The 23,539-nt window shown below is 48.6% G+C and overlaps 2 protein-coding genes across 3 annotated transcripts; one reads left to right on the top strand and one right to left on the bottom strand.

Annotated features, from left to right (window-relative positions):
• Positions 1 to 683: 683 nt before the first annotated feature.
• Positions 684 to 11,375, bottom strand: tnfsf10l (TNF superfamily member 10, like). Its single transcript, XM_061282521.1, has 7 exons — positions 10,946 to 11,375; positions 5,763 to 5,906; positions 2,286 to 2,322; positions 2,099 to 2,206; positions 1,875 to 2,023; positions 1,689 to 1,799; positions 684 to 1,625 (listed from the first exon to the last, which is right to left on the bottom strand). Exons 1-7 carry the CDS (start codon positions 11,192 to 11,194, stop codon positions 1,440 to 1,442), a joined length of 984 nt encoding a protein of 327 aa, XP_061138505.1. The 5' UTR covers positions 11,195 to 11,375; the 3' UTR covers positions 684 to 1,439.
• Positions 11,376 to 14,619: 3,244 nt separating this feature from the next.
• Positions 14,620 to 23,390, top strand: nfkb1 (nuclear factor of kappa light polypeptide gene enhancer in B-cells 1). Of its 2 annotated transcripts, XM_061273828.1 has the most exons (24): positions 14,620 to 14,912; positions 15,892 to 15,928; positions 16,012 to 16,055; positions 16,146 to 16,230; positions 16,541 to 16,581; positions 16,726 to 16,824; positions 16,972 to 17,123; positions 17,517 to 17,680; positions 18,088 to 18,246; positions 18,409 to 18,513; positions 18,592 to 18,683; positions 19,022 to 19,160; positions 19,267 to 19,413; positions 19,502 to 19,606; positions 19,794 to 20,022; positions 20,105 to 20,222; positions 20,311 to 20,509; positions 20,597 to 20,766; positions 20,855 to 20,957; positions 21,050 to 21,165; positions 21,461 to 21,527; positions 21,687 to 21,850; positions 22,380 to 22,500; positions 22,607 to 23,390. In XM_061273828.1, the coding sequence occupies exons 3-24, from the start codon at positions 16,017 to 16,019 to the stop codon at positions 22,690 to 22,692; spliced, it is 2,700 nt and encodes an 899-aa protein (XP_061129812.1). In that variant the 5' UTR covers positions 14,620 to 14,912; positions 15,892 to 15,928; positions 16,012 to 16,016; the 3' UTR covers positions 22,693 to 23,390. The 2 variants fall into 2 exon arrangements, with proteins under 2 accessions (XP_061129812.1, XP_061129805.1); XM_061273821.1 differs by lacking the exon at positions 15,892 to 15,928.
• Positions 23,391 to 23,539: the final 149 nt, after the last annotated feature.

Here is a 23,539-nt window from a genome sequence, read left to right as displayed (position 1 = left end):
AAACAAACGTTGGCGTGCCAAGCTCAAGCTGACAAAGCGATCGCAACGTCGTTGTTGTTCCTTCAAACGCTCACTACTGTGGAGAACTCGTTTGAAAGAAAAGCCGAGCGGGACTTGTGGAAAGTTCTCCTCTTCCGGCTCATTGCTTTCGTATCCCTCCCGCAGCTCAAATGTGGAACGGGGCCTTCCGGAAGCCTAAATAGGTTATCAGTCGTGCGGGTGTGTCCATACTGTGGTTGACCTTTACTTTTGATCACACCCCTAAAATTCTTCCAAAGATTCTGATAAACATGGAAAATGATGACAATACCCTTAGGTCAAATATTTGGACGGACACATGGGGGTCCAAGCATATTGGGGTGGGGCGGCAATGGGTGTGGTCAAATGTGTATGTTTGTTGGCTGGTGACGTGTGTGCACATGCGCCGGGCTGGGTCCAGGGTGCGTCTGTAGATGTCTTCTTTGCTCTTCACTGTCTCTCCTCTAATTTGCCGGACAAGCTGTTTGGCTTGCTCCAAATGAGCAGCAGATGGTTCGGCTCGGCGCCGCTGTCAGCAAAATGTTTGCACGTGTTTACCTACTGCAAATTTGAAGCTGTAGCTGAAACGCAATTCTTTTTCAAAGTTCAGATAAACTTCATGCCCACCAGCATCAACTCACCGTGTTCTCGCTCCACAAAACATGTTTTCAACACAATATTTTGCTTTATTGAGTACTGGACATGGTCCAAGGGTTTGATTTCTGTAGAAAATGTAAACTTTGATGAAACTTGTGCAAATGTTCCACGCTGGGCTTTGCAGGTTATGCAGGAAAGACCAGGTTTGTTGTTGGCGTTACTATTTACATGGGAAAGAGAAAGACAAGGCTAAACTGGTCTGGCTGCTGGTGAGCCTCGACCTAGTTTTTTTTTCCCTTCATCATCTGGCTCAGTCTCCTCCTCCTCCTCCTCCTCTTCATCACTGTCCTCCCTTTAAAAAGTTCCCAGTGGCTTTAAACGGTCAAATTAAAAGTCGACATGGATGACTTTTTATATCTCCACCCTTCACTGATTTGTCTGTACACAATAGTCCTTGCACGTGTGATTTCTCCTTTGCATTCCTTCAACGTTTTATAGTCTGTACATTCTTCGGTCCGGAGTCCAAAATTTAGGATTCCCTCACAAGACAAGCAGCAGACCCCTTTTTGCTTATAATTTTTTTTTTTAAAGAATCCTTCCTGGAGGATTAAAACATTGTTCATCAGCAGCCTTGCATCTTCTGCTCCTTTAGTGGTTTGCTTTGGCTCAAAGAAGTTGTTAGGACTTTGTCCCGCCTTTTCACCCTCAGAGTCCCTCGCTGGTCGAGTGTTCCCGCGCATCCCTCCGAGCGATGCGAGAAACTCATCCTCCGGACCGTAGTCCTTCTCCAATTAGTTCTACAGGCTCCTCCGTCAACCAGGCGCTCAAAGGTCGAGTCTGAAGGCCCCGAAGTAGCTGGAAGAATCGTCCGCGTTGAGCATAGTCGGCGACGAGACGGAGACAAAAAGTTCGTCGCCGGCCCTCAGCTCAAAGAGTCCCCCTTGATAGACGGAGTGGAGGGCGTACTCGGCGTCGGGCGCCCAACACTTGGTCCCGACCCCCTTTAGAAGCTGCCGGGAGGAAACGGGTTAGACGAGAAAGGTCGGAGCCTGCGGGCGGTTCGGCCGGCATACCTGGATGGGGCTGGGGTAGGAGGTCTTCTTGTAGACGCACTGCACCAGCTGGTGGCTGACGCTGCGCTGGTCCACGTCACCGGTAGCGGGCGACGGGTAGCGGAAGTAAACCTGGAAGGGACGTCCAGGCGGCTGACTTTGGAAACGTTCAGGGAGTAGACGCGACGCGAGGAAAAGGACGCTCACCTGTGAGTACAGGTAGTAGCGGCCGTCCTGGGGAACTCGCAGCCTGCCGTTGCTGAGAGTCATGTTGTGCAGGTGAGCGCCCAAGCTCCTATTGGCCCACGAGCGCACCATGTGGCGGCAGGACTGGTGCAGTCCCGCTTGAGGGTAGCCTGTTGGAGAGGAAGTCCGGGAGGTCACGTGAGGTCGCGACTAATCTCATGATGATTCCGATCGACGTGTCTCACCTTGCGACTTGGTGTCCTGTAGGGTCAAGTGGGCCGAAGGCCTTTGGACAACTGAGCTCAAGAATTTCGAGCCCGAGTTGTTGAAAGAGCGAGGCATGGTTCTGGCCACTAAGGGCACATGAAGAAGGAAGATACAGTGAGGTTACAACCAACACCGATCTGCGTGTGCTTGTGTGCATGTGCTCACCCATGAAGGTTTGTTTGGAGATGATGTTCTCAGTCACCTAGAAGAAGAAAAAGGTGTAAACAACTTTTATACCAAGCAGTGACATGGTTAAGATAATATTGACACAGTTAGAAAACAGTTGTTGCATTCATTCAATTGAAATGTGTTCATTCATTAACGTTTCTAGGTCGGCCATTTTGTCACTTGATGTCGACTGAAAATGAAGAAGCGCCAGCATGTAACAATTTTACACACACCCTACAGAAGGTACGTTTTTTTAATGTAAAATAAAACCATAGTGCCAGATAAATCAAACAAATGTGTGTTAAATGTAACACCCATTCAACTATATTTTTTAATTGATCAACTAATTCACGTGTAATCTGCCAAAAATTGGTATCAGCATTAAAGTATTTGTATCAGTTGAGTCCTTGTTATGATTAATCTTGTTAAATAGCTTGTGAATGGATTTGTTTGGAGGATGAGCAAGAAGTCACAACATGTCCAACATTTACACATTCCTATGACCTCCCATTACTCAAGCATGGTTGGTCAGCAAGTTGTGCGAAGTCCCCCCCCCTTCTCTGATATCCGACTCCACGGCGGTTCGGTGCGGCGTCCCTGCCCGCCGCCATCTGTTTCTTTTCTCCCGTTCACCCTGTCACGTCAACTTCGCCGTCACGCTGGTGTCCGTCGTGTCGCCAGGAGTCCCGGATGCGCGCGGGCATCTTCCCTTGTTTTGTTTCTTTTCTACTCCCACGTTAGCAGTTTGGTGTCACAAAGTCCTTTCTGCTATGAATCTCCCTGAAAGGCCCGAAAAGGCGGAATGTGATGGATGACGAGTGAGCTAATGGTGACCGCCAAGTGGTGTTAGCATAGCAGCTGGCCAGCTTCTCCTTCAGCTAACACTCCAGCTGCAAATGGGACTCAATGCTTCTGGCTTCGTTCAGTCAGGTGTTGGTTTCATTTGAGAAGCTGCAAACTTCAACGCAGGAGGCTTTTGGGACAAAGTGGCGAAGCTAGGATTTTTTTTTTCTATGGGGGGGGGGGGGGGGGTCATGGGCTGGCCAAGGATATCTCAGAAGGTCCGCAAAACAAACCCAAAAAATGTTAGCCCAAATAGAACAATCCGGTCAGGTGCCGGGGGGGCGGGTCGGGTGTCAAGTCCTGTCTTGCGCTCACTGGCGCGGTCGCATTGGCTTCCTATTGGCGGTCACCGTGGCCTCCTCCACATGTTTGTGCAGTCTACGGTCTCGCTCGGCCGAGCATGTCCGTCTGGGCTTTGCGTTCCTCAGGTCCTGGGAGCAGAAAATTGCCTCCTCACCCGTGAGGGGAAAGAAAATTGGCAGCACATTTGTTTCTGTGTGAACAAATGAGCTTTTCATCCTCTGGCCGGCCGCCGGGCCTCGTCTGATTCCAGAGCGGCTGGTTGTCTGTCTTCACAAGACTTAACAAAGCTGACTTGTAATGAGCCACCGGGTGGACAAAAAGTGAAACCCGTCGTCGAGCTGTGTGTGCACCCGTGTGAACGCCGTTTTCTCCTTCCGGGGCCTGAAAGAAGAAATGCTTCCAAGTCATCAAAAAGGCACCTCTGTGTTTTTTGTGATGAGCCAAAAACAGGCAGTATCTGGACTGAGCTCCGACGTCTCGCCATCATCATCTGGATCGTCTCCATGTGAGAAAAGACAAACGTCATCGAACTCGGGCGTCGCCTCCAGCGGGAAACCGAAATGAGAAAGAAACCCGTCGAACAAAATGCGTCTCGGTTCTATGATTCAGTGCCCTGTGGACAGGGAGCCTTTTTTTTTTTTAATTTAATTTCTGAAGCGTCTGACCTTCGAGGACTTTCAGAGCATGTAGGGCCCATTTCTTTTTTCTCGGACGTTGAAGATCAAGAAGACATTCCAGCACAAAGAAGCAAAAGCAAAAGCTTTGTGCAGTTCCAAACGTGACAACAGCAGCAAAACTGTCTGCATTCCTTCTCTGGCTGTTTCGTCAACAAACGAGCCTTTCAACTTTGCTTCCAGCGTGACCTCGCCTCACCGGCGCTTCACGCTTTCCTTCCCAAAACGGAGCAAGGTCAACTTTCTCCCCGGCGAGCTCGTGAATACAAGCTGTGAAAAAAAAAAAAAAGCGGCTGCCCGCTGCTTTATGACTTGCTGGATTTAGTGCCGCTCGAGTCTCTCTCTTGGGCAGGTGGAGCGCAAAAGACGCTGCTGAGAGGACGCCCCGTGCGGGAAAGAGGAGAAGGAAGGAAGGCTGGCTGGGAAAAGGCCAGCGTGAGCAACAAGCAGGCACATGAAGGAACTTTCTCCCGCAAACGAGGGGGAGCTGCAACCTAATACTTGAATGCGCCGCTCACGACTCGACAGGCCCGGGCCGGCTCGCTCTGTGCGGCGACGGCGGCGGCTTGGTGATTAATAATCCGCCGTAACGGAGTGTCGTGACATTCGGAGGAGGAAGTGGGAATGCACTAAAAGGAAATTGTTTGAGTTTCATGTCAAGTGTTCTGGGAAAGCATATAAATAGAAACACAGAATGGCTTTTATATTCTTCTGTGGTAGTTTGGCGACTTTAGAGGTTTGACGGAATGCCGAAGCTTATTTATAAACGGAGCTACCCACTTTGGGGGAATTCCTTTTCTGTTGCACTCTCCACTGAGTCCCGTGTGGAAGAACAAGGAAGCAGAACGGACCCAACTCTGACACGAGATGATGAAAATGAAATGTTTTGCAAACGAGGAACGCCAGTCACGTGACGGTCTTTGTCCTTCCATTCAGTGTGGTCCTCCCTCCCTCCCTCCGCTCGCAGATTTGTGCTCTGGGGGCACCCATCAAATTCTAAAAAGTCTGGTTTGTGCCTCGTCATGAATCCCAACTCGATGGTCAATATTCAACTTCTGCAGCCATCAGCTGCTCAGTAGCTGCTCAGTTCGGGATGGGACTCGTGTAATTGAATTTGTTTTCAGCAGACGTTTACTAGCTCATGATGTCCTTTTTTTCTCCTTCCCGCCCTCTCTCTGCTTTCTTTTCTTTTCTCACGCACGCATCGGAAAAGTTCCGTTTGAGCCAAACAAGATGAAAAGAAAGCCAAAGCTTATCATCTTGTGTCAGCGTCACCCGCGCTCTCTCATCAAATCTAAAAATAGCATCAGGTCGAATTTAGCAATGGCTGACCTCTGATTGGTCTACGCTTGACATGACGAGGCAACCCTCCTTTATTCCTCAAGAGCCTTCATACTTAATTTGAAGTGTTGGATGAGGACAAACACGCATATGCGCACGCACTACATATGTAAGCAGAAAAAGAAGGTCAACGGTGTTTATGTGTGAGTCATGGCTGGCAGCCCGACAAAAGAACAACAATCTTTGTTCGTCTGCAGTCAGCAAGCCAAACAACGGGCAAAGCAAAACATGCTAGCAGCTTGACTCATTATGAAAGTGAGCTCTATGGATTCCTCCACGACAACCTCAATTGAGAGATGTCGTGGGACTTTACCTTGGAGATGTAGGCTTTGATGCCTTTGGCGAGTTTGATGCAAGGTTCTCCCAGGAGCTTGGCCAGCTGCTCGGGGATGTCCTGGTCCAGAGCGTTGAGTAAAGTCAGACATTTGAGCTCCTCCGTCACCCCCTGACTGCGCACCTGCACGCACGACACAAAGAAGAAACATCAGCAGCCATCTGGACAACTGATTAGGGAAAATTCCACCAAAAGTTCTGATGAGGTGTTTCAGCAGAATGACTGACCATATCCAACAAAATGACTATCTGGGAAAACTGGCCCCACAGCCCCCCCCCCCCGTGATGCTCGGGCTCGGTGTGAGAGCGCGGCTAACGACCACGCTGAGCTAGCGTGAGCAAAGACAACAGCATGCGCTTTTTTTTTGTCTCTCCATGTTTTGCCGGTCCGTCAGCCTGTGGAAGTGGGTCGACGCGGTGGGGGTTGACGAGTTTGCGGGAGAGGTTAAGATTCTTCGAAGGAGCGTCAGTGCGAGTGACTTAGCCTTCTGCTCTAATGACATTCACATGTCGGAAGGAACCCCAATGTTTCCGTATTCTGCCGTTGGCTTCTTTCAGGCTTTCAACTGCATTGTTGTGTTGCTTGGATTCTCTCCAGAAGCTCCCGGCGAGGTGCTCGGGAGCCACGGCTCTGGTACTTTCCTCGCCTCGTTGTCACGCTTTAGAAATGTTAGCGTTTGCTTTTTCTGTCTGACAAACGGGCTTCCCGCCGCGCTGATCCGACGGATGGATGAGCAGCCGGTCTGAGCTACTTGAAGCGCTAACGAAAAACAGGTGCATTGACTGCAAGCATTTACGTATGTTTGTCATCTTTTGACTCCAAAGTGCTGACGGCGGAGTCCAGGAGCGGGCTCACGTCCGTGCAGCTCGCCAAAACAGCCTCCCTGCTTTGCAATTGTTATTCCGTTCCGTTGTGTCCATTCACCTCGACAAGGCCAGCGGGGAGGGTTTGACCTACGATGGGAAAGGTGGCCGTCGTCGCGCTCGGTCGGCCAAAAAGAACATTCAAAGTCAAAGGAGCAATACAAGGTGTCCAACATGCAGCCAGGGGGCCAAATGTGGCCTGGCTCATCATTTCAACGGGGTCGACTAAAGACGATTCAGCATCCACTCCTTGGCTCTTGTGTAAGTTTTATTTTTAAGGGATGCATACCGTTTTTTCCCATGTATAATGCGCCCCCATGTAAAATACGCACCCTAAAAATGGCATGTTGATGCTGGAAAAAAGCCTGTACCCATGTATAATACGCACCCAAATTTTGACTCCTACTTAAGTCCGTAAACGTAAACTCAGAAAAAAGATCATCTTTGGGAACAACCAGATGTTATTCTGCCGGTCAGTGTCACTGCGCATGCGCTAGCAAACTCGATAGCGAAGAAATGTTTCGGATTTGTGTAGGGTACATTGTGACAGCTAACGAGCAGGTGATCGAGCAAGCGTCTGATACGAAAGCATTGTGTTTGTATGGAGCGTGTTTGAAGTGAACAGCAGAGAAGAAAGCGGATCTGTAATGGCGGCTTCCGTATCATATCCAGATTAAAAAAAATAATAATTTTTTTTCTTTTTGTACCCATGTATAATGCGCACCCCAGATTTTAGGACAATAAATTAGTTAAATTTTGCGCATTATACATGGAAAAAAACGGTAAATTCATCCAAAAAAGTGAAGCGGTTAGGTAAGGTAACATTTTCTCTCGTCCTTTACCAACTAATTGATGAAAGCCATCGATGCCCCCACTGAAAACTAGAATGCGATGCCTGAGCGCAACTCGTGAATGTGTGGCTGCTGACTGGCGCCAAACCACTTCTTCTAACTTTGTCCTCCCACTCCGAGCTTTTCCCATCAAGCGCTGCGAGACAACTCATGTCTGCGGCAGCCGAGTCTTTTTCTTCTCCGTCTCACAAGTACTCCCAAAAGTAGCCGTCCAACATTGAGCCTCAACTGGAAGCGATATGGAATTGTGGAACGCAGTTTTCCTTTGTCTACCGCCGGGCTCATTTTTGTCCACACGCTGATGGGACATCACCATGGCAACCAGAGTAAACGAGCTCATACGAAGTCTGGATGTAGCAGCTCCGACTCTCAGGAAGTGGGGAACAATACCTCACTGTTCCCACCCTGTGTGTGTGTGTGTGTGTGTGTGTGTGTGTGTGTGTGTGTGTGCGTACACTATAGCATGCACATTACATGAAAGTGCACGTCTAAATTTAGAGCCATAGCCTGGTCTGTCCCTCTTGCCCGCTGGATTTGAGTTACGTGGCCCGTCTCAACTCTCGCTAATCCTCTCAAATGAGAGCTGTGCACTGCCAAATGCAAACACACACTGACACACACACGCACAATACACATTTTTTCAGAGCGCTTTCCAAGGAGCCCTCAGAGATACAGTATACTTTTCGGGTTTTGGTGTCCAGCGAAGGCCAGCCAAAAACAGTCTGGCTGGGGGTAGAGGGGGTGAACAAACACACACATATACACACACACACACACACACACGCACACACACAATCATATACATGGCCAGTGGTCACAGCTGGACTTAAGGCATAAATCACTTTGGCCAAAGACAGAGAAGCTCAAATGTCAAAGTAAAAGCAAACATGGGAAGAGGTCCAACATGGCTTTGTCATGCACACGCCTGTTGCACACGCAAGTCCTCATGTGCACAGAGAACCTTGGGAAAGCATTGACAAATAACATGATTTTGTTTTCAAGCTGTAAAAAATGTGTGACTTGGTGGATGGCCATGTAATTTTGTTTCTGGACTCTGACGAGCCACGAGAAGGTTAATAGATGATGCTCCATCATCATTGCTGTGTCATGAGCTGTTGTGCGTGTGTGCTGAATTCCCAGTCGAGGCGCTTCATGTGGCGCGCACGTGTGTCTGCGTTGCGTGTTCAGCGAGGCTCCAGCGAGCGTCCGCGTCCACTGAGGAATGCTGCGAGCGGCCAAACCGGTCTCAAGATGTCTTTTGTGTGCACCTGTGTGCTTGTGAGTACACACACGCACCTATGCAACGAGACCACTCTCGGGCCTTGGCATGCTGTCCTCTGACCCGCCATTGTTAGCCACACTGCTCTAGATTCTGTCTTGCTTTGATTGATACAAAGGGCGAACTTGTTTTAATGGCCATCAAGATAGCGATTTATATCTGACGCTCAAGGCCAAAGGTTTGTTTACGATTCTCGTAAGCGGGCCAGGAACGAGGAAATAGTTGAAAAATGGGTCAGGACTCTTGTTCGGCGCACGTCAGCATGGATCGACGTGCCACAAGCTGCATCTCGGCTCTTTGCAAATAATGCTAATGGTTGAGCGCGACAAGATGGGCAAGAAGATAGTGGTCATCACATCACAGCAAATCAAAACGATGGCTTGATGTTATCGGAAAGACCAACAATTGGCATTCCGCCCGCTCTAAGCAAGCGAGTTATTGATTTAGAAAGAAGCTAAGATGACGCTTCATCGAGGGCGTCCGCTTTGAGGGACCAAATTGAAGACGGTAGAGTGTGTCCCAGACCTTCGGGACGTCTCGGACCAGCATGTGGGTGGGCTGCTATGTCTCTGCTGCTTTTGTGTGCTTTAACCTCTAAAGCCAGACAAATGAGCCGGTCATAAATACGACCGAGATGTTTTGACGAGCGATTGCCATCCATCGTCTCGTCGCGCCACGTGATTGGCTGCGTGCCACCTGACACATTTGCAAACGCCAGCCTCCCTGCAGTGTGACAATTACACTTGTTTGCACCAGCATCGGCGCTGTAAATCTGGCTTCGAGCCTTTATCAGGACTTGTTGACAGACAAAGGGTGCAAACAAAGTGATAACACGCACACACACACACGCACCCACGCAAATAGGCAAGTATCCAGATTTTCTGTCATTGTGTGCAAGCTGCGTTGCTCTCGTCAATTTCTCGGAATGGTTTCCATTTGTGGTTTTTAATGAATGTTTCTAAATCCTTATTACGGAAAACTATTGTGCCTCAGGCATGACGTGGAAACAAACGGAAACAAGCATTTCAAGAGAAAAGGGAGAAGGTGTGCTGCATTTGCCTAATCAATTGTTCAGTCATTATATTTATATACTGATATTGAATCTTTTTTTTTTTTATGCCACTGGCTTCATTGAGACAGGGAGCGCTGAATCGAAATGATTGTCGTGCAGACTTCTTGTAAATGTTCGATGGAACGTTCTGGTGTCATAACGTGATTTCCATATCTGTGGAGGCGCTGCTGCTGCTCTACTTGTTTTTCCCCGCAGCCACTTTTCAGGTCGTTGCGGCGGCGCGTGTGTTGCTTGAAAGGACTTTGTGGCAAGTCTTTTTTTTGGAACATTTGGTGCATGACACCCAATGTTTGTTTGGTGGCAATGCTGGAGAATTCCTCCTTGTCCCATGTTGTTGCTCTCCACGGGTTGCCCTTGTTTGCTAACAGAAGGGGGTACATTCAGACAAAGGGGGATTCCCCCACCCCAAACACACATATTCAGGCCTCATGCATTTCAGGAGGCATGTGAATGGCCTGAAAACAAGTTAAGAGCTGAACACACAATACGTGTAGTGTGATTGGAAGAAGAAGTTTTTTGTGTGCTCCTACACCGCATGGTGCCCACTTGAGTGTGACTGAACTTGTTGTCATTGCGCCTCTTTGTGTCAGAGAGCGTGGCAGCGTTGGGCTTTTGGCAAATTGTGCTTGGAATAATAAAGATAAAAGAGAGGTTGTTGCTATCACTGTTCCCTTTGGGGGGGTCTTATCAAGTCACATGTGTGTAATGAGGACGAACATAAGATGGTCCTTCTCCTCCGCAGCCTGTCCAGTTCCGTGGCGCCACTCACCACCGCAGCGCGTCTTTGCAAAGCTGGGCACATCTTTGGGGGGGGTCCACAGAGTCTGACTTTAAATACAAAAATGCGCATTTTGATTGCTTTCGCTTCCCGCCTGACCAAGAATGCTTCCAGATGGATTCGATCTTCACCTCTACAAAATTTTTGTTTGGATTGTTGCTGTGCAGAAAGGAGCATACTGCTGTGATTAAGTCCATAAATGAGCTCCAGTGCGGGGGGAAAGACATCTAATTATTATGACTTCAGGAGAGAAAAATGTCCCGAGCGGGCGTCCATATTTCACTGGACTTTTACAGTGTGAGAGTTGAGTTGTTCTTACCTGCGAGATGGACATGTTCAGGTAGACAAAGAGCCCCGTGGTGGAAGCCACCTGCAGAACCACCACTACCGCCACCACCAGGGCCACCCACATCTTAGACGGCGCTTCCCGCCGACCCGCGCCGCCGCTGGGCCCCCCGGTCGGAACCATCATGTAGGTTGTGGACTCGCTGCTCACCGATCGGAAATAATCCTGCTGCTGCTGCTGCTGCTGCTGCTGCTGCTGCTGCTGTTCACTCGGACTGGCCATGGCGCCCCCCTCCCCCGCACATGGAACCCACGGGACAGCGACAACGGTGACGCTCAATGTCCACGCAAGAGGACGCCAACTTAAAGCGGGGACGTGCCCACCATGCCTGCTGGAGCGGACGAACGGATGAGTGGAGCTGAACGCAGGACGAGGCTGCAACAAAAAGCTACGGAGGGGGCTGTCTTAACCTCTTCGTCACCCGGGGGAGGGCGGGGGAGGAGGAGCAGCAGCAAGGAGGCCTGAAAGCAAACAACTTACGCCCTCTTCAAACAGTGGAAAGTTGCTTTCTCTTTCGAATTGTTCCGTCTATCCATTTTGATAGATGCTTGTATTTAGGTTACAGCACACATTTTTTGCTCTGAGACTCTCGAAGGACCGAAGGCTTGGGTCCTAAGCGATCATACTGGACATCAATGAAAAATAACGTGGCTAAGATGAAAAAACCTAAAAGACATAAAAGAAACATTAGAAGGCGTGGAGAGGCAAATTGTTCGGTGCTGCTCCGCTGCTGCCATCCCTGGAGTTTTCTTTTGTCGGACAATAAACGCGCAGTGACACATTGTGAACACACGAGAGCGCTCCAGCTCTTCAAGTAACCAAGATAAGGGCTCATGTCGTTTCTTCTGTCGTATCGATTTTTTTTTATGCACATGAATTTTGGTTATTTTCCTCTTGTTTTTTTCCTTTTTTTCTGGAAATATTTACTGAATGTGTATCAGCATTTATCAATGAATGTGTGTGGGGGAAAATGGACTGCATGAGAAATCCTTGTCAACCGCAAGGAAGAAAATGCCCAGACTAGGCAGACTTGGGACTCTTTTTTTTTCTTCGATAATCTAAAGAGCGGATACGAGTGGTTTGGCCTTCCAACCCAAAAGTATCTGGGGAAACTACTTTATGAAACTTCTGAGCGGCTCGGGGTAGGCGGGAGCCAAGCAATATCCGATTTGAAATGAATCAATTTGGTGGAGAAAATCGATTCCTTCAAGAATAGACATGAGGAAATTTTCAAATAAATAAATGATTTAGAGTATTTTTAAGTTGTGATTATTAATTATTGCTCAAGATTCCTGGATGCGACGACTCAGCAGGACTGAACGTGTGCTCGTCTTAGCTTGGGTTCATGTAGAGAGAAAGAAGGCGAGTTGAGCCAAAAACATATTGCAGACACCGATGATGTTTTGGATGACTACTTGTGGGGAAAGTGCAGCGGGTGTATGTTTGGAGTCTGCAAGGTCGGACGGCGGACCGCAGACACACTCAACAAAAAGGCGCTCAGCACCTGCGAACATGACGCCTCAGGTGCTTGCTGGTCAGGAGGGAGAAAACATGTTGATTTGCAGAGATGGGATCAAGTCTGAAACTTGACCAACAACACTGTTTCCACTGAAAATGAAGGGGAGTTTGGTTTGTTGTAAAAAGAGGGGAAAAAAAGCCTTTTGAAAATAATTTGTACATATAGCAGGGATTGAAACTGGGGAGCATTTCTCATTTTCAAACAATGGAGGATGTTCTGGTTTGTTCATAAAAAAATAAAATAAAAAGCCTTTTGAACATCATTTGACAGAGAGTGAAACTAGAGACCATTTTCATTTTGAAACTGCAGGATGCTCAAGGACATTGATAGACCACCTGTTTGCAACTAATCTTAACTTTCATTCGGAAAATGACTGGTTGTTGGGATCAGCAATTTCACTTTGTTTGTCTGCTTTTCCTCAGACGAGAGATCCTGGAGGCGACGACGTCAACGTGCGAGTGGCGCGCCCTTCCATTTTTCCTTTTTTCATTTATTCGTTCAGCAATCCAAAGATTCATTCGTTCATTCAGCAATTCCCCCAAAAAAGCACGGAAAGCGGATCGGGAGAAGCGGCGGCGGCGTTGACGGCCAATGTTTGACTCCATTTATGCTGTTATTTACAATTGATCAATTGACGTGCATGGGGGGGGGGGGGGGGCAAACGTTTTGTTGGGATGCTCTGGAAGGAAGGTGGTCAACGCGAGCGATGGGGTGAATTTGATGGTGCAACCTTTTTGTCTTCTACTTATTCCAATTGAATTCTACTTGATTATATCATTGAACTTTAGCATCGAGGGTGTTGCCAAACGTTTTGTGGAAGGAAGGTGGTCAACGCGAGCGATGGGGTGAATTTGATGGCGCAACTTTGCTTTCAACCAACGCATTGGAAGGGCTAGCTTGAATTTGATGCGTTGGCTTTGCTTGCCGCGCATTGGAAGGGATTGCTTAAATTTGATGGTGCAACTTTGCATTGGTGTCGTGTATCGAGTCGAAACCGCAATAAAGTCTTCATCCCACTTGGTGGTGGCGTTTGATGTCAATGAAGCGCGCGCGCGGTGCCATCTTGTGGGCCAACGGAGCGATGCATTGCGGGCCATTACACAACACCGATTGAGATGAATGAATGGAACGTTTTTACATGCACTTTTCAAATTGAAGAACTTTTTTTTTCTCTTACCAAAAGACAGGTGGGGTTTTTGGATCGAACTTTATTGTGTGCACCTTTCAAAACATTGACTTTTTTTTTCTTTTTTTGCCGAAAGACAGGTGGGAATTTTGTATCAAACGTTCTTGCGTGCACTTTTAAAAAATGGACGTTTTAAATACAGGTGAGATTTTTTAATCTAACTTTCTTGCATGCATTTATAAAAAATACTTTTTAAAAACAGGTGGGATTTTTGTATCAAACGTTCTTGCGTGCATTTGAACGAAAAATTGACTTTTTAAAGACTGGTGGGGTTTTTGGATCAAACTTTCTTGCATGCACTTTAAAAAACAATTGAGCCTTTTTTTTGCCAAATGATAGGTGGGATTTTTTTCCGTCATCAGAATGGGTCGGTTTTTTTTTTTCTTTTGACACATAAATGGTCCAATTTTAGGCGGCTCGGTGGGGCACTGGTTAGCACGTTCGCCAGGAGGAGGGTGCAAGTTCGATTCCTCAACCGGCCCTCCCAGTGTGGAGTTTGCATGTTCTCCCAGTGCCTGTGTATGTTACCCTAACCCACGTCCCCAAAACATGCTTAGTGGGCCGACTGAGCACCCCAAATTGCCCCTAGGTGTGAGTGCGAGTGTGAATGGTGGATCATCTTTGTGTGCCCTGCGGTTGGCTGGGAACCGGTTCAGGGTGTCCCCCGCCTACTGCTGGGATCGGCTCCGGCACGCCCACCGGAGGTGATATCGAACCCGCACTCTTTAACTGTGAGGCAGTGCTCCATGGTTAGCACTGCAGTGGTTTATTTGATTCCCAAATGTATATTTAAACAAAACAAAAAACAACAATTACTCGAAAACAATGGACGTTTCTGCTTGATTGTAAAATACATTTGGTTCGCTGTAGAACTACTCCAAATGACAAATCAACACGTTTTGGTTTTTTTTGCTATCAAGAGTGAGACATCTTCTTGCAGTGTGAATCTTTGCAACGCGTCACGGGGAATTTCCCGACGGGAAGCAAGTCAAACTTTAGTACCTAGAATTTCTATTCGCGTTTTTGTTTTGTTATGTTTTTCTAATGAAAAACCAGTTAAGCAAGTGTGTTCATGCTGGTGGACATTTGTAAATTTATTCCCCCGTGCTTTCCGTGCCTTTGCGCGAGATGACGTCACGACGGCTTGTGACTGCAATGGCGGCGCCGCGCGTGTCAATCAAGGCGTCAATTTGACATAAATACTGAGGAGCGAGTGAGGCCACTTCACCTGCAAGGTAACGACACGCGTGTGATTGCGAGACCCATCAGTGAGAATTGACCGATGTTGTTTCAAAGTCACTTTGCCAGGGCGGGTAAAGCTTCCTTTTGTCGCCTGCTCACTTCCTCGTTTAAGTCGCTTTGAAACTCGACCGCTTCGCTCCATACATCGGCCAAAACCCATGAAACGCCGTTATGCGTGGAGGCGGACCACTCGGGAATGTTGGACAATCTCGCAAGAATTGGGCGCGGGATTGAAAAGCGCCCCCAGGAAGACTGAAAGAGACTTAATTGTGCACGATTACTCCCCCTACATGCCCACAGGGAAGAAGTTTTAAAGCCTTCGAGGAAGTCGCGAACATTCATTCACCTCGAGTCACCTCCTCGTCTTCGTTTTCCTCGAATTTCAAGCAATTTTTACAAGATGAAAGAGTTTGGCAAGCAAGTTGCTGTTCTACTTAGCTGGGGCTCGGAAACTGCAGAGCTGATTTATTATTATCACTACTTTGTACGTGGATGTGAAGTCAAAAATACTTGACTCCACTCGTACTTTGCATCTAGTCGGCTCATCTCTACTTAAAATCTTGTTGGAATGAAATCTTATTCAGGGGCGTCCAGAAGGCGGGGGGCCATCGGCGAGGGTGTCTGGGACCCCGAGTATAGTGGGAGGTATTCACTGCCAGCTCTGAATTGGAACCAAAAATCGTCAACTCACGTGCACACCTACACATTCTGTCTATCACTGAAAAGTCGTGCTGCATGGATGTCATCCACCTACAAGCTACCGTATTTTCCGCACAATAAGGCGCTTGGGATTAAAAAATTGCAATTCTGTACGTAATCCACTCATAAGGTGCACTGCATTAAAGCGTGCGAGCATGCCATAACTTATGGTAGACACCTCAAAAAAAACACAGTGACAGTTCCCTCTTGCCGTTGTCTAACTCGTTGCGTTTCTCTTCGGCAATGATCCTGTCTTGAATTGTGCCACACAAGCACATTTACTGATGTTGCAGTTTGGTCCACACAAAAGGTGCACCTTTGTTTTTTGAGAAAATCAAAGCTTTTAACTGTCCTCGACTCGGTAAACAATTGCCCCCCCCCCCCCTTTTTCAGGCGCCATGGCAGGAGATGAGCACTTCCTTCCTGTTGGCGGTCAGGTGTGTATGTGCTCGTATTTGTGTGTGTTGCATCAAAGTATGTAAACACCACCTTGCGTTTTATTTCATTTGTTGAATTTGCGGGGCTAGATCCTGGACGCGCTGATGATTGACCCTTCGTGGGACGTCCCACAATTCCCTACGCTGCAGTCCCACCCGACGTCTTCCAGAATGGGTGAGCGTATGGCATTTGAATGAAAGTGATACACTGCGGTGGCGGGAAAGTGAAAGAAGGGTTTGGTGACGTGGCGGGCGGCGTCCCTCCGCTTTCACTTCCTGTTTGCTGCTCACCATGCGAGATCGACCGCCTATACGTTTCGGTGCCGAGGTGACGCACTCTGAATGTTGATGAAAAAAATGAAAAGAAAAAAACCCCAACTTGCTGTTAGAAAAGCATTTTAACGGACCTCGGCGGTCACCTTAAACTCAAGTTGATTGTAACTGTAACGCTAAACGGAGCATGATGGGGAACTTTTGCTTTCCAGGGGACGGTCCCTTCCTGCATATTCTGGAGGAGCCCAAACAGGTGCGTGGCCACCATATGTCAACTTGACTACACTCGTCCCGTCTCCCATCATATTCATCCAAGGGGCAAAGTCCCTTTGACACACACATTACAAATAAGTCCGACAGCTCGCGACGTGTTTGTTCCGGCTTTGTGTTTTAACAGCGAGGCTTTCGCTTTCGTTACGGCTGCGAGGGTCCGTCTCACGGCGGCCTGCCCGGAGCCTCCAGCGAGAAGAACAAGAAGACGTATCCTACTGTCAAGGCAAACACAAACAATGTCATTCTATTTTTGTAGCTTAGTTTTACATTCTGCTAGCTTCACGCTAACGCATATCTATTCTGCCCTAGCTGTCAAGCATTGCAGCAACAGATTGAAAAGAAGCTGACATTTCTAGTTTTGTGTGCTTAGATCTGTAACTACCAGGGTCCGGCCCGCGTGGTGGTCCAGCTGGTGACTGCGCTGACGCCTCTTCCCCGATTGCACGCACACAGTCTGGTGGGAAAGCAGTGTGACAAGGGCATCTGCATCCTGGACGTGCCCCCAAAAGATGACAACATCACGTAGGGTCTCTCGCACACACACACACACACACACACACACACACAATAACATTTAGAACCCTGCTATTTTTTTTGGTCGAAGTTTTTATTTCAATATAATTAAAAAAGTACCAATGTGCGTTTTAAAAGTTGTGCGTTTTCTACTTTTTGAATGAGTTATTGCAGCAGTCCCCAACCTTTTTAGTACCACGGACCGGATTACCGTCAGAGAATTTTTGCAAAGAAAACTTCTAAAAACAATTCTAGAAAAATCAAATGCATCAACAAATAAATAGCCGCAATAAATCAAATAACCACTGAATTTCTCTGAAAAAAATCGTCCGTGTTTGAACTCCAATCATATTTTTCACATTATTTCTCAGTGTTCTCACTTTGATCCATTGTTGTATTCAGCTTCCCCAATTTGGGAATCCAGCACGTGACAAAGAAAAACGTGGCCAAGACGTTAGAGGAGCGCATGTGCGAGGCTGTCCGCATGGGCTACAACTTCGGAGTCTCCATTCACCCTGAGGTCGACACCCCGCGTGCCGACATTCACGTGCCCCGACAGCTCTCCGGTGTGTCCATCCATCCAGCCAGCCTTCTGTGTGTTTTTCCTGTGTTGCTGTGTGAAAGCTGCCGGCTACGGCTCCATAGATTGCTTTATTATTTGTCGCTCTTGGCAGAGGATAAAGAATATGCAACATCTGAGTCTTGTCTGTCGACGGGGTATTTTTGTTTTTTCCCCCCCGGATGTGTTCAGATATTGTGCTAATGGCGCCTATCGATGCAAGCTGTTAGCCTGTCAGTGGCATTTTCCATTCTTGTTAACATCGAGCTGAGGTTTTAAGGCAACTGTGTAATTCTTGTTTTGTATTTGGACTGGACAGGCCGTTTCCACATTTCCCTGGACACCTTTGGCTTCTCCTACCCCTCAGGTGTCGAGCGTCATGGTTTGCGGTGTTTTGGTGTGTTGTGTGTGCAGAGCAGCAGCGCGGCGCCATTTGCGGCGCGTCGTGTGCGCAGGCCAAAGAGATGGACCTCAGCGTGGTGCGCCTCATGTTCACCGCTTTTCTCCCCGACAGCGATGGCGGCTTCACCAGACCGCTGCACCCTGTCCTCTCACACCCCATCTATGACAGCAGTCAGTACACACACATACACACACACACACCACTAAGCACCTGCTAGTACTTTTTTTTTTTTCTTCAAATCGTTATGGATGAGGAAAATAATTTTACAATTAGAAAAGTTTCCCAAGACGACTAAACGTCGCACCTTAGTGACTCATTGTTTGTTACTTCAGAGGCTCCAAACGCGTCCAACCTCAAGATTGTGCGGATGGACCGGACGGCTGGCTGCGTGAGCGGCGGAGAGGAAGTCTACCTTCTGTGTGACAAAGTCCAGAAAGGTTGCGCGCACTCACCAAATGCACGTTGAGCTTTCGTGAATATCACATGACCAACGTGCGTTTGTGTACGTACGTCAGACGACATCCAGGTGCGCTTCTTCGAGGAAGACGACTCGGGTGTCACCTGGGAAGCTTTGGGAGATTTCTCCCCAACGGACGTGCACAGACAGGTAAGTGCCCTCGCATGCAACCGGTGCTAACTCATTACACGACTGAACATAAACTAATAAAATTGTTGGAAAAACATCTTCATTAATAAGATCAAATGCAACCAAAAGCTAGTTACTAAAAAACGGTAACTCAAATTGCATCTTACATGTCTAAAACTAATCAGAGCAAATGTGTCCTTTGTTCTCAACCTTTTCAAATATTACAGGAATTATAACCAAGAAATGAACTTTCCAAAACCGAATAAAATCTAAATTAGTTTAAAATCCAATCCATAACTAAACCTAATGCATAGTCCCAAACTGCTGCAACCCTGCTAACCACGGCGGCGGCTCTCCAGTTTGCCATTGTGTTTAAGACGCCCAAGTACCATGACCAGAACCTGCAGAAGCCCACCCAGGTCTTTGTGCAGCTCAAGAGAAAGTCGGACAGCGAGACGAGCGAGCCCAAGCCCTTCACGTACCACCCTCAGATTCTCGGTACGTTCTTTCCGCCACAACGATACAAAAATGTCAGCCAAATGATGAGAATGGAGCACACAAAGTATTGAGTGTAGTCATGGCTGATGCGAGTGTGGGTGCGTAGACAAAGAGGAAGTGCAGAGGAAGCGTCAGAAGACGTTGCCCAACTTCCAGGACTTCAGCGGTCTCGGCGGCGGCGGAGGAGGCGGCGGCGGCGGTCTGTACCGAGGAGGCCCGGGAGCAGGTGGGGAGCCGGGCTCTGCAGGAGGAGGTAAAACCTGGCACGCCGATTTTGAGCACCTCTCGCACGCGATCCTGCCAGGTGGGTAAAAGGCTGACCAATTATTTTGCTCTGACAGGTTACTTCCATGGTTTGTCCGCCTTCAACTATGGGAGAGGAGGTGGAGGTGGAGCTTGTCCCACAGGATACGCGACAGGTCTAGAAGGAGGTGGAGTCAAACACGGTGAGAAAAACAACTGAGGTTGCCAAACTTCGGCCTAATAGTGACAAGACTCCAGTTCGATTTTTTTTTTTCCCTCTCGTTCACACCTTAAATTTCCACTATGTTTGACCCATATATTTAATGGTTCTACTTCAGACTGCTGTTCCTTAAATGACTAAAATGTGTTGATTTGATTGTGTCTTTATAGAAAATACTCCTGGCTATGACGACGACACAGACTCGGATTCCGATGACGACTCAGCAGCGTGCACTGTGGCGCTTCCGCCACGGCAACAGGATGTTCAGCAAGAAGACGAGGACGAGGATATCGATAGGCAAGCGTCAGCCATCTTCCTGTACGCTGCCACGGGCGATGCCGCCTACCTGCTTGCTGGGCAGCATCCCCTGTTGGCGGCGCAGGACGACGAGGGAGACACGTGAGTGCGCCTCGCTTCGAGTCCATCGCCTCTGCTGCTCGCACATTTGAGTCCAATGAGTGATCGCCGCTGCGTTTGTCAGGGGACTCCATCTGGCCGTCCTCCACGGCCAGCAGGGGGCGTTGGACAGTCTGACGCGGGTGCTGGCAGTGCGGCCGCACGGGGACCGAATTGTCGACATGAGAAACCATCTCTACCAGGCAGGCTCACATCACTCATTATCGGGGCGCACGGAGACAAACAATGGATTACGTAACGTCCTACAAGACGCTCTCTCGCTTTTGTCAGACTCCTCTGCACCTGGCGGTGACAACGCAGCAGCCATCCGCAGCGCAGGCGCTGCTGGCGGCCGGGGCTGACCCCACGCTGGGTGATCGCCACGGCGACACGCCGCTGCACCTGGCGGCGCGACAGGGGGGGGCCATGGTGGGCTTGCTCTTAGGTCATCACGCTGTCAGACGGAGCGTGGATGCTTGCAACGCTGCCGGTACACACACGCACACAAACATATACACACACAGTACGCACACACAAAGTACACACGCACAGTGTTTTGACTGACTTTCGCTGGCAGGCTTGTGTGCCATCCACTTGTCTGTGGCCTCCAATCAGCTGCGATCGCTTCGGGAGCTCTTGGAGGCGGGTGCCGACGTGGAGGCTCAGGAGCGGGGCAGCGGGAGGACGGCCCTGCATCTCGCCACCGAAGCCGACAACGTGTCGCTCGCCGGCTGCCTGCTGCTGGAGGTAACGATGGCGTTGTCGGCGTGACGCGAACCTTCTGCTCTTGTGCCCCTGCGTGATGACGTCATCAGCTCTGTGCACTTGTCGCCAGGGCAACGCCAAGGTGGACTGTTGCACCTTTGACGGTTCCACCCCCCTGCACGTGGCCGCCGGGCGGGGTTCCGTCAAACTGACGGCGCTACTCATGGCGGCAGGTACATATCTAAGCCTTCTGATCAACCTGATTATATTCGTGCGCAATTGACGTCTTTATGTGTTGACGCTTGTTGCCTGTGTGCGTGTTCAGGTGCGGACCCTCACAGGGAGAATCTGGAGCCGCTTTTCTACAAGGATGATGACGACGACGACGACGAGGGCTGCGTTCCCGGCACCAGCCCCATTAACTTGGCTGCCTCCGAGCAGGTATGTTGCCAAGTCCAATTGGAAATGATTCACTTGTGTTGATAATGAATAATCTTGTTGCAAATTACATAAGCGATCAGACATGGTCAAACAAGTGCAATGTCAAGAATATCCAAAATCAAATGTTTGCAACTTGCACATTTCCCATGGATTTAGCCGTTTAGGAAACGACTTGATATGATCATCATTTTTAATAATTAACATCAATTTCATTAGAGGCTTGACATAAAATGTTTCCAGATGTGAGCTGAAGCAAGGAAGGAATGAATGAAGATGATGCTCTGTGTGTTGTCAGGTGTTGGAGCTTCTCAGTGGTAGCGAATACCGTCCCAAATGTCCCAGTGTGGTTCTCCCGCCTCAGGGTGAGTTTGTGAAGTCGACCAGATACATGAACATCCTAATTTGCCATTCTCCAACCTTCCCCCTTTTGGCTTTGAAAGCTCCTAGACACACACACACACACACACACACACACACACAGAACAGACTTTTTGTTTTTTGAGTGCATTTGTTTGAGCCAGGCGACCTTCAGAGTCTGGATGCCTCGGTGAAAACGAGGCTGTGTAACGCCGTGATGAGCGAAGCACTCTGGGAGAAGCTGGCCGACGCTCTCGGGCTGGGAATACTCAAGGCCGCCTTCAGACTTAGCTCGGACCCGGTCAAGACGCTTGTCGATTCCTACGAGGTAACGCAGTGGCACAAGAACCGCCTATGTCATGTTGAGCACATCGGGCATGTCGGGGTGTGACTGTTTGGTCCCCTTTAAACGGACCAAGGTATGATTGGAAGGGTGGTCCAAACCTTTTGTGCAGGTGTGAATACACGCAAACAAATCCTGGTGCGGTTTAGAGAAAGGGACTGAGACCCACTTTTTCAAGTTGTCTCAGTTCACTTTCAAACAAACTTTGGTGCGGTTCGCTTCGGGTGTGAACGCAAACAGCGTAGATCCGCTGGCACGTTCTCCTCCATTTCCAGGTCAGCGCTCTGTGTGCCGCCCTGATCATTGCTGGACCGTAGATCGTCACAAGCGTGGATTTGTTTCCAAAATATACTTCACTTGCAAAATGGACAGATTGAATGGGAACCGCACCAAACGAAAAAAAATGAAGTCCGCTTTTGGTCCAGACCAAACAACCGGACTTGAGGACATTTCTGATTTAAATATACCCTTGATGTTTGTCGAGTGTTTGTTGAGGTACTCGCATGTGTTTCAGGTGTCTGGCGGTACAGTGCGAGACCTTGAGGCTGCTCTCAGATCAGTTGGTTCAGACAAAGCACTGAGCGTCCTGGAGGAGGCGCTGTGTTACCAAGATGACAAGCGTGACCTGACAACGGGTGAGGGAAAGCAGCCACGCCTTTCATGTTTCCATGGCAGCCGTCCCCACTTAGTTTTTCAACTGCTTGGCAACTCTGAAATGGGACTTCCTGTCACCACCTGCAGGTGGCGATGACATGATGTGCGCTCAGCTGGAGAACCTCAAGGTGGACGGCGTGTGCGATAGCGGGGTGGAGCTTTCTGCGGCGTGAGTGTTAGATTGGTGCTCACAGACCCGGACCTCTGTCTAACCCCCCCTAACTGCAAAGACCAATCTTGGGCCAGGAAGTAAAACTTGCCCGAGAAGTCACACATATACACTCCACTACGGGAGCAGTCAACATGTTCTGAGTTGTGGACAACTTTGGATTGGACAGCTACGCACACATCACGTAGGAACTTTTCTCTTCCGCACGCCTGAACAGGACGTCACCTGGCACACTCCTTCAAATGCAAACTCCATCCGTCACACGCTCGGAAAGTGAAGCTCTCAGTGCTCCATCACGAAAAACATGTACATAAAATGCTCCGGAAACATGGTGGGATCTTCATCCAACGCACAACAGTTGACATACATGACCTGACTGGTGTGCTTCAGGTGGTTTCCTCTTACCTCGGCCAGCTTCTGTCAGGCTTTGTAGGATGAATGCATTCTCAAGTTTTCCTGCAAAGTGCCTCAAACTTTTTTTTTGTGTCAGTGCATCCAGGCCCAGAGGAAGCAAAAGTGCTCTGAACTATGATTCCTCCTCCACCACTGGGTTTGGGAGGTTTCTTTTTCAAATGTGTTCCTAGTTACTGATTGAAGATTTAGAGTTGGTAATCCAAATGCCATAAAAGTAATGATTTGCAGTTACATTTTGGATTTACTCCAATACCAAATATGCTCAAATAAAAAAATGGAAGCTAATAACACGATATAATACAGAATGCTTAACATTTATCTGGTCGTTTCTGTAGGAAGAGAAGCTGCAGCTCCCCCCCACTCACCGTTAAATCATTTTAATCTCCAAAGCTTGTTATCTTTGTTATACGCCATCACAGGATACAGAGCAGACAGAA

This window comes from Syngnathus typhle, linkage group LG1, assembly GCF_033458585.1.
Source record: "Syngnathus typhle isolate RoL2023-S1 ecotype Sweden linkage group LG1, RoL_Styp_1.0, whole genome shotgun sequence".
NCBI lineage: Eukaryota > Metazoa > Chordata > Actinopteri > Syngnathiformes > Syngnathidae > Syngnathus > Syngnathus typhle.
This window is presented reverse-complemented; position numbering and strand designations above follow the sequence as displayed.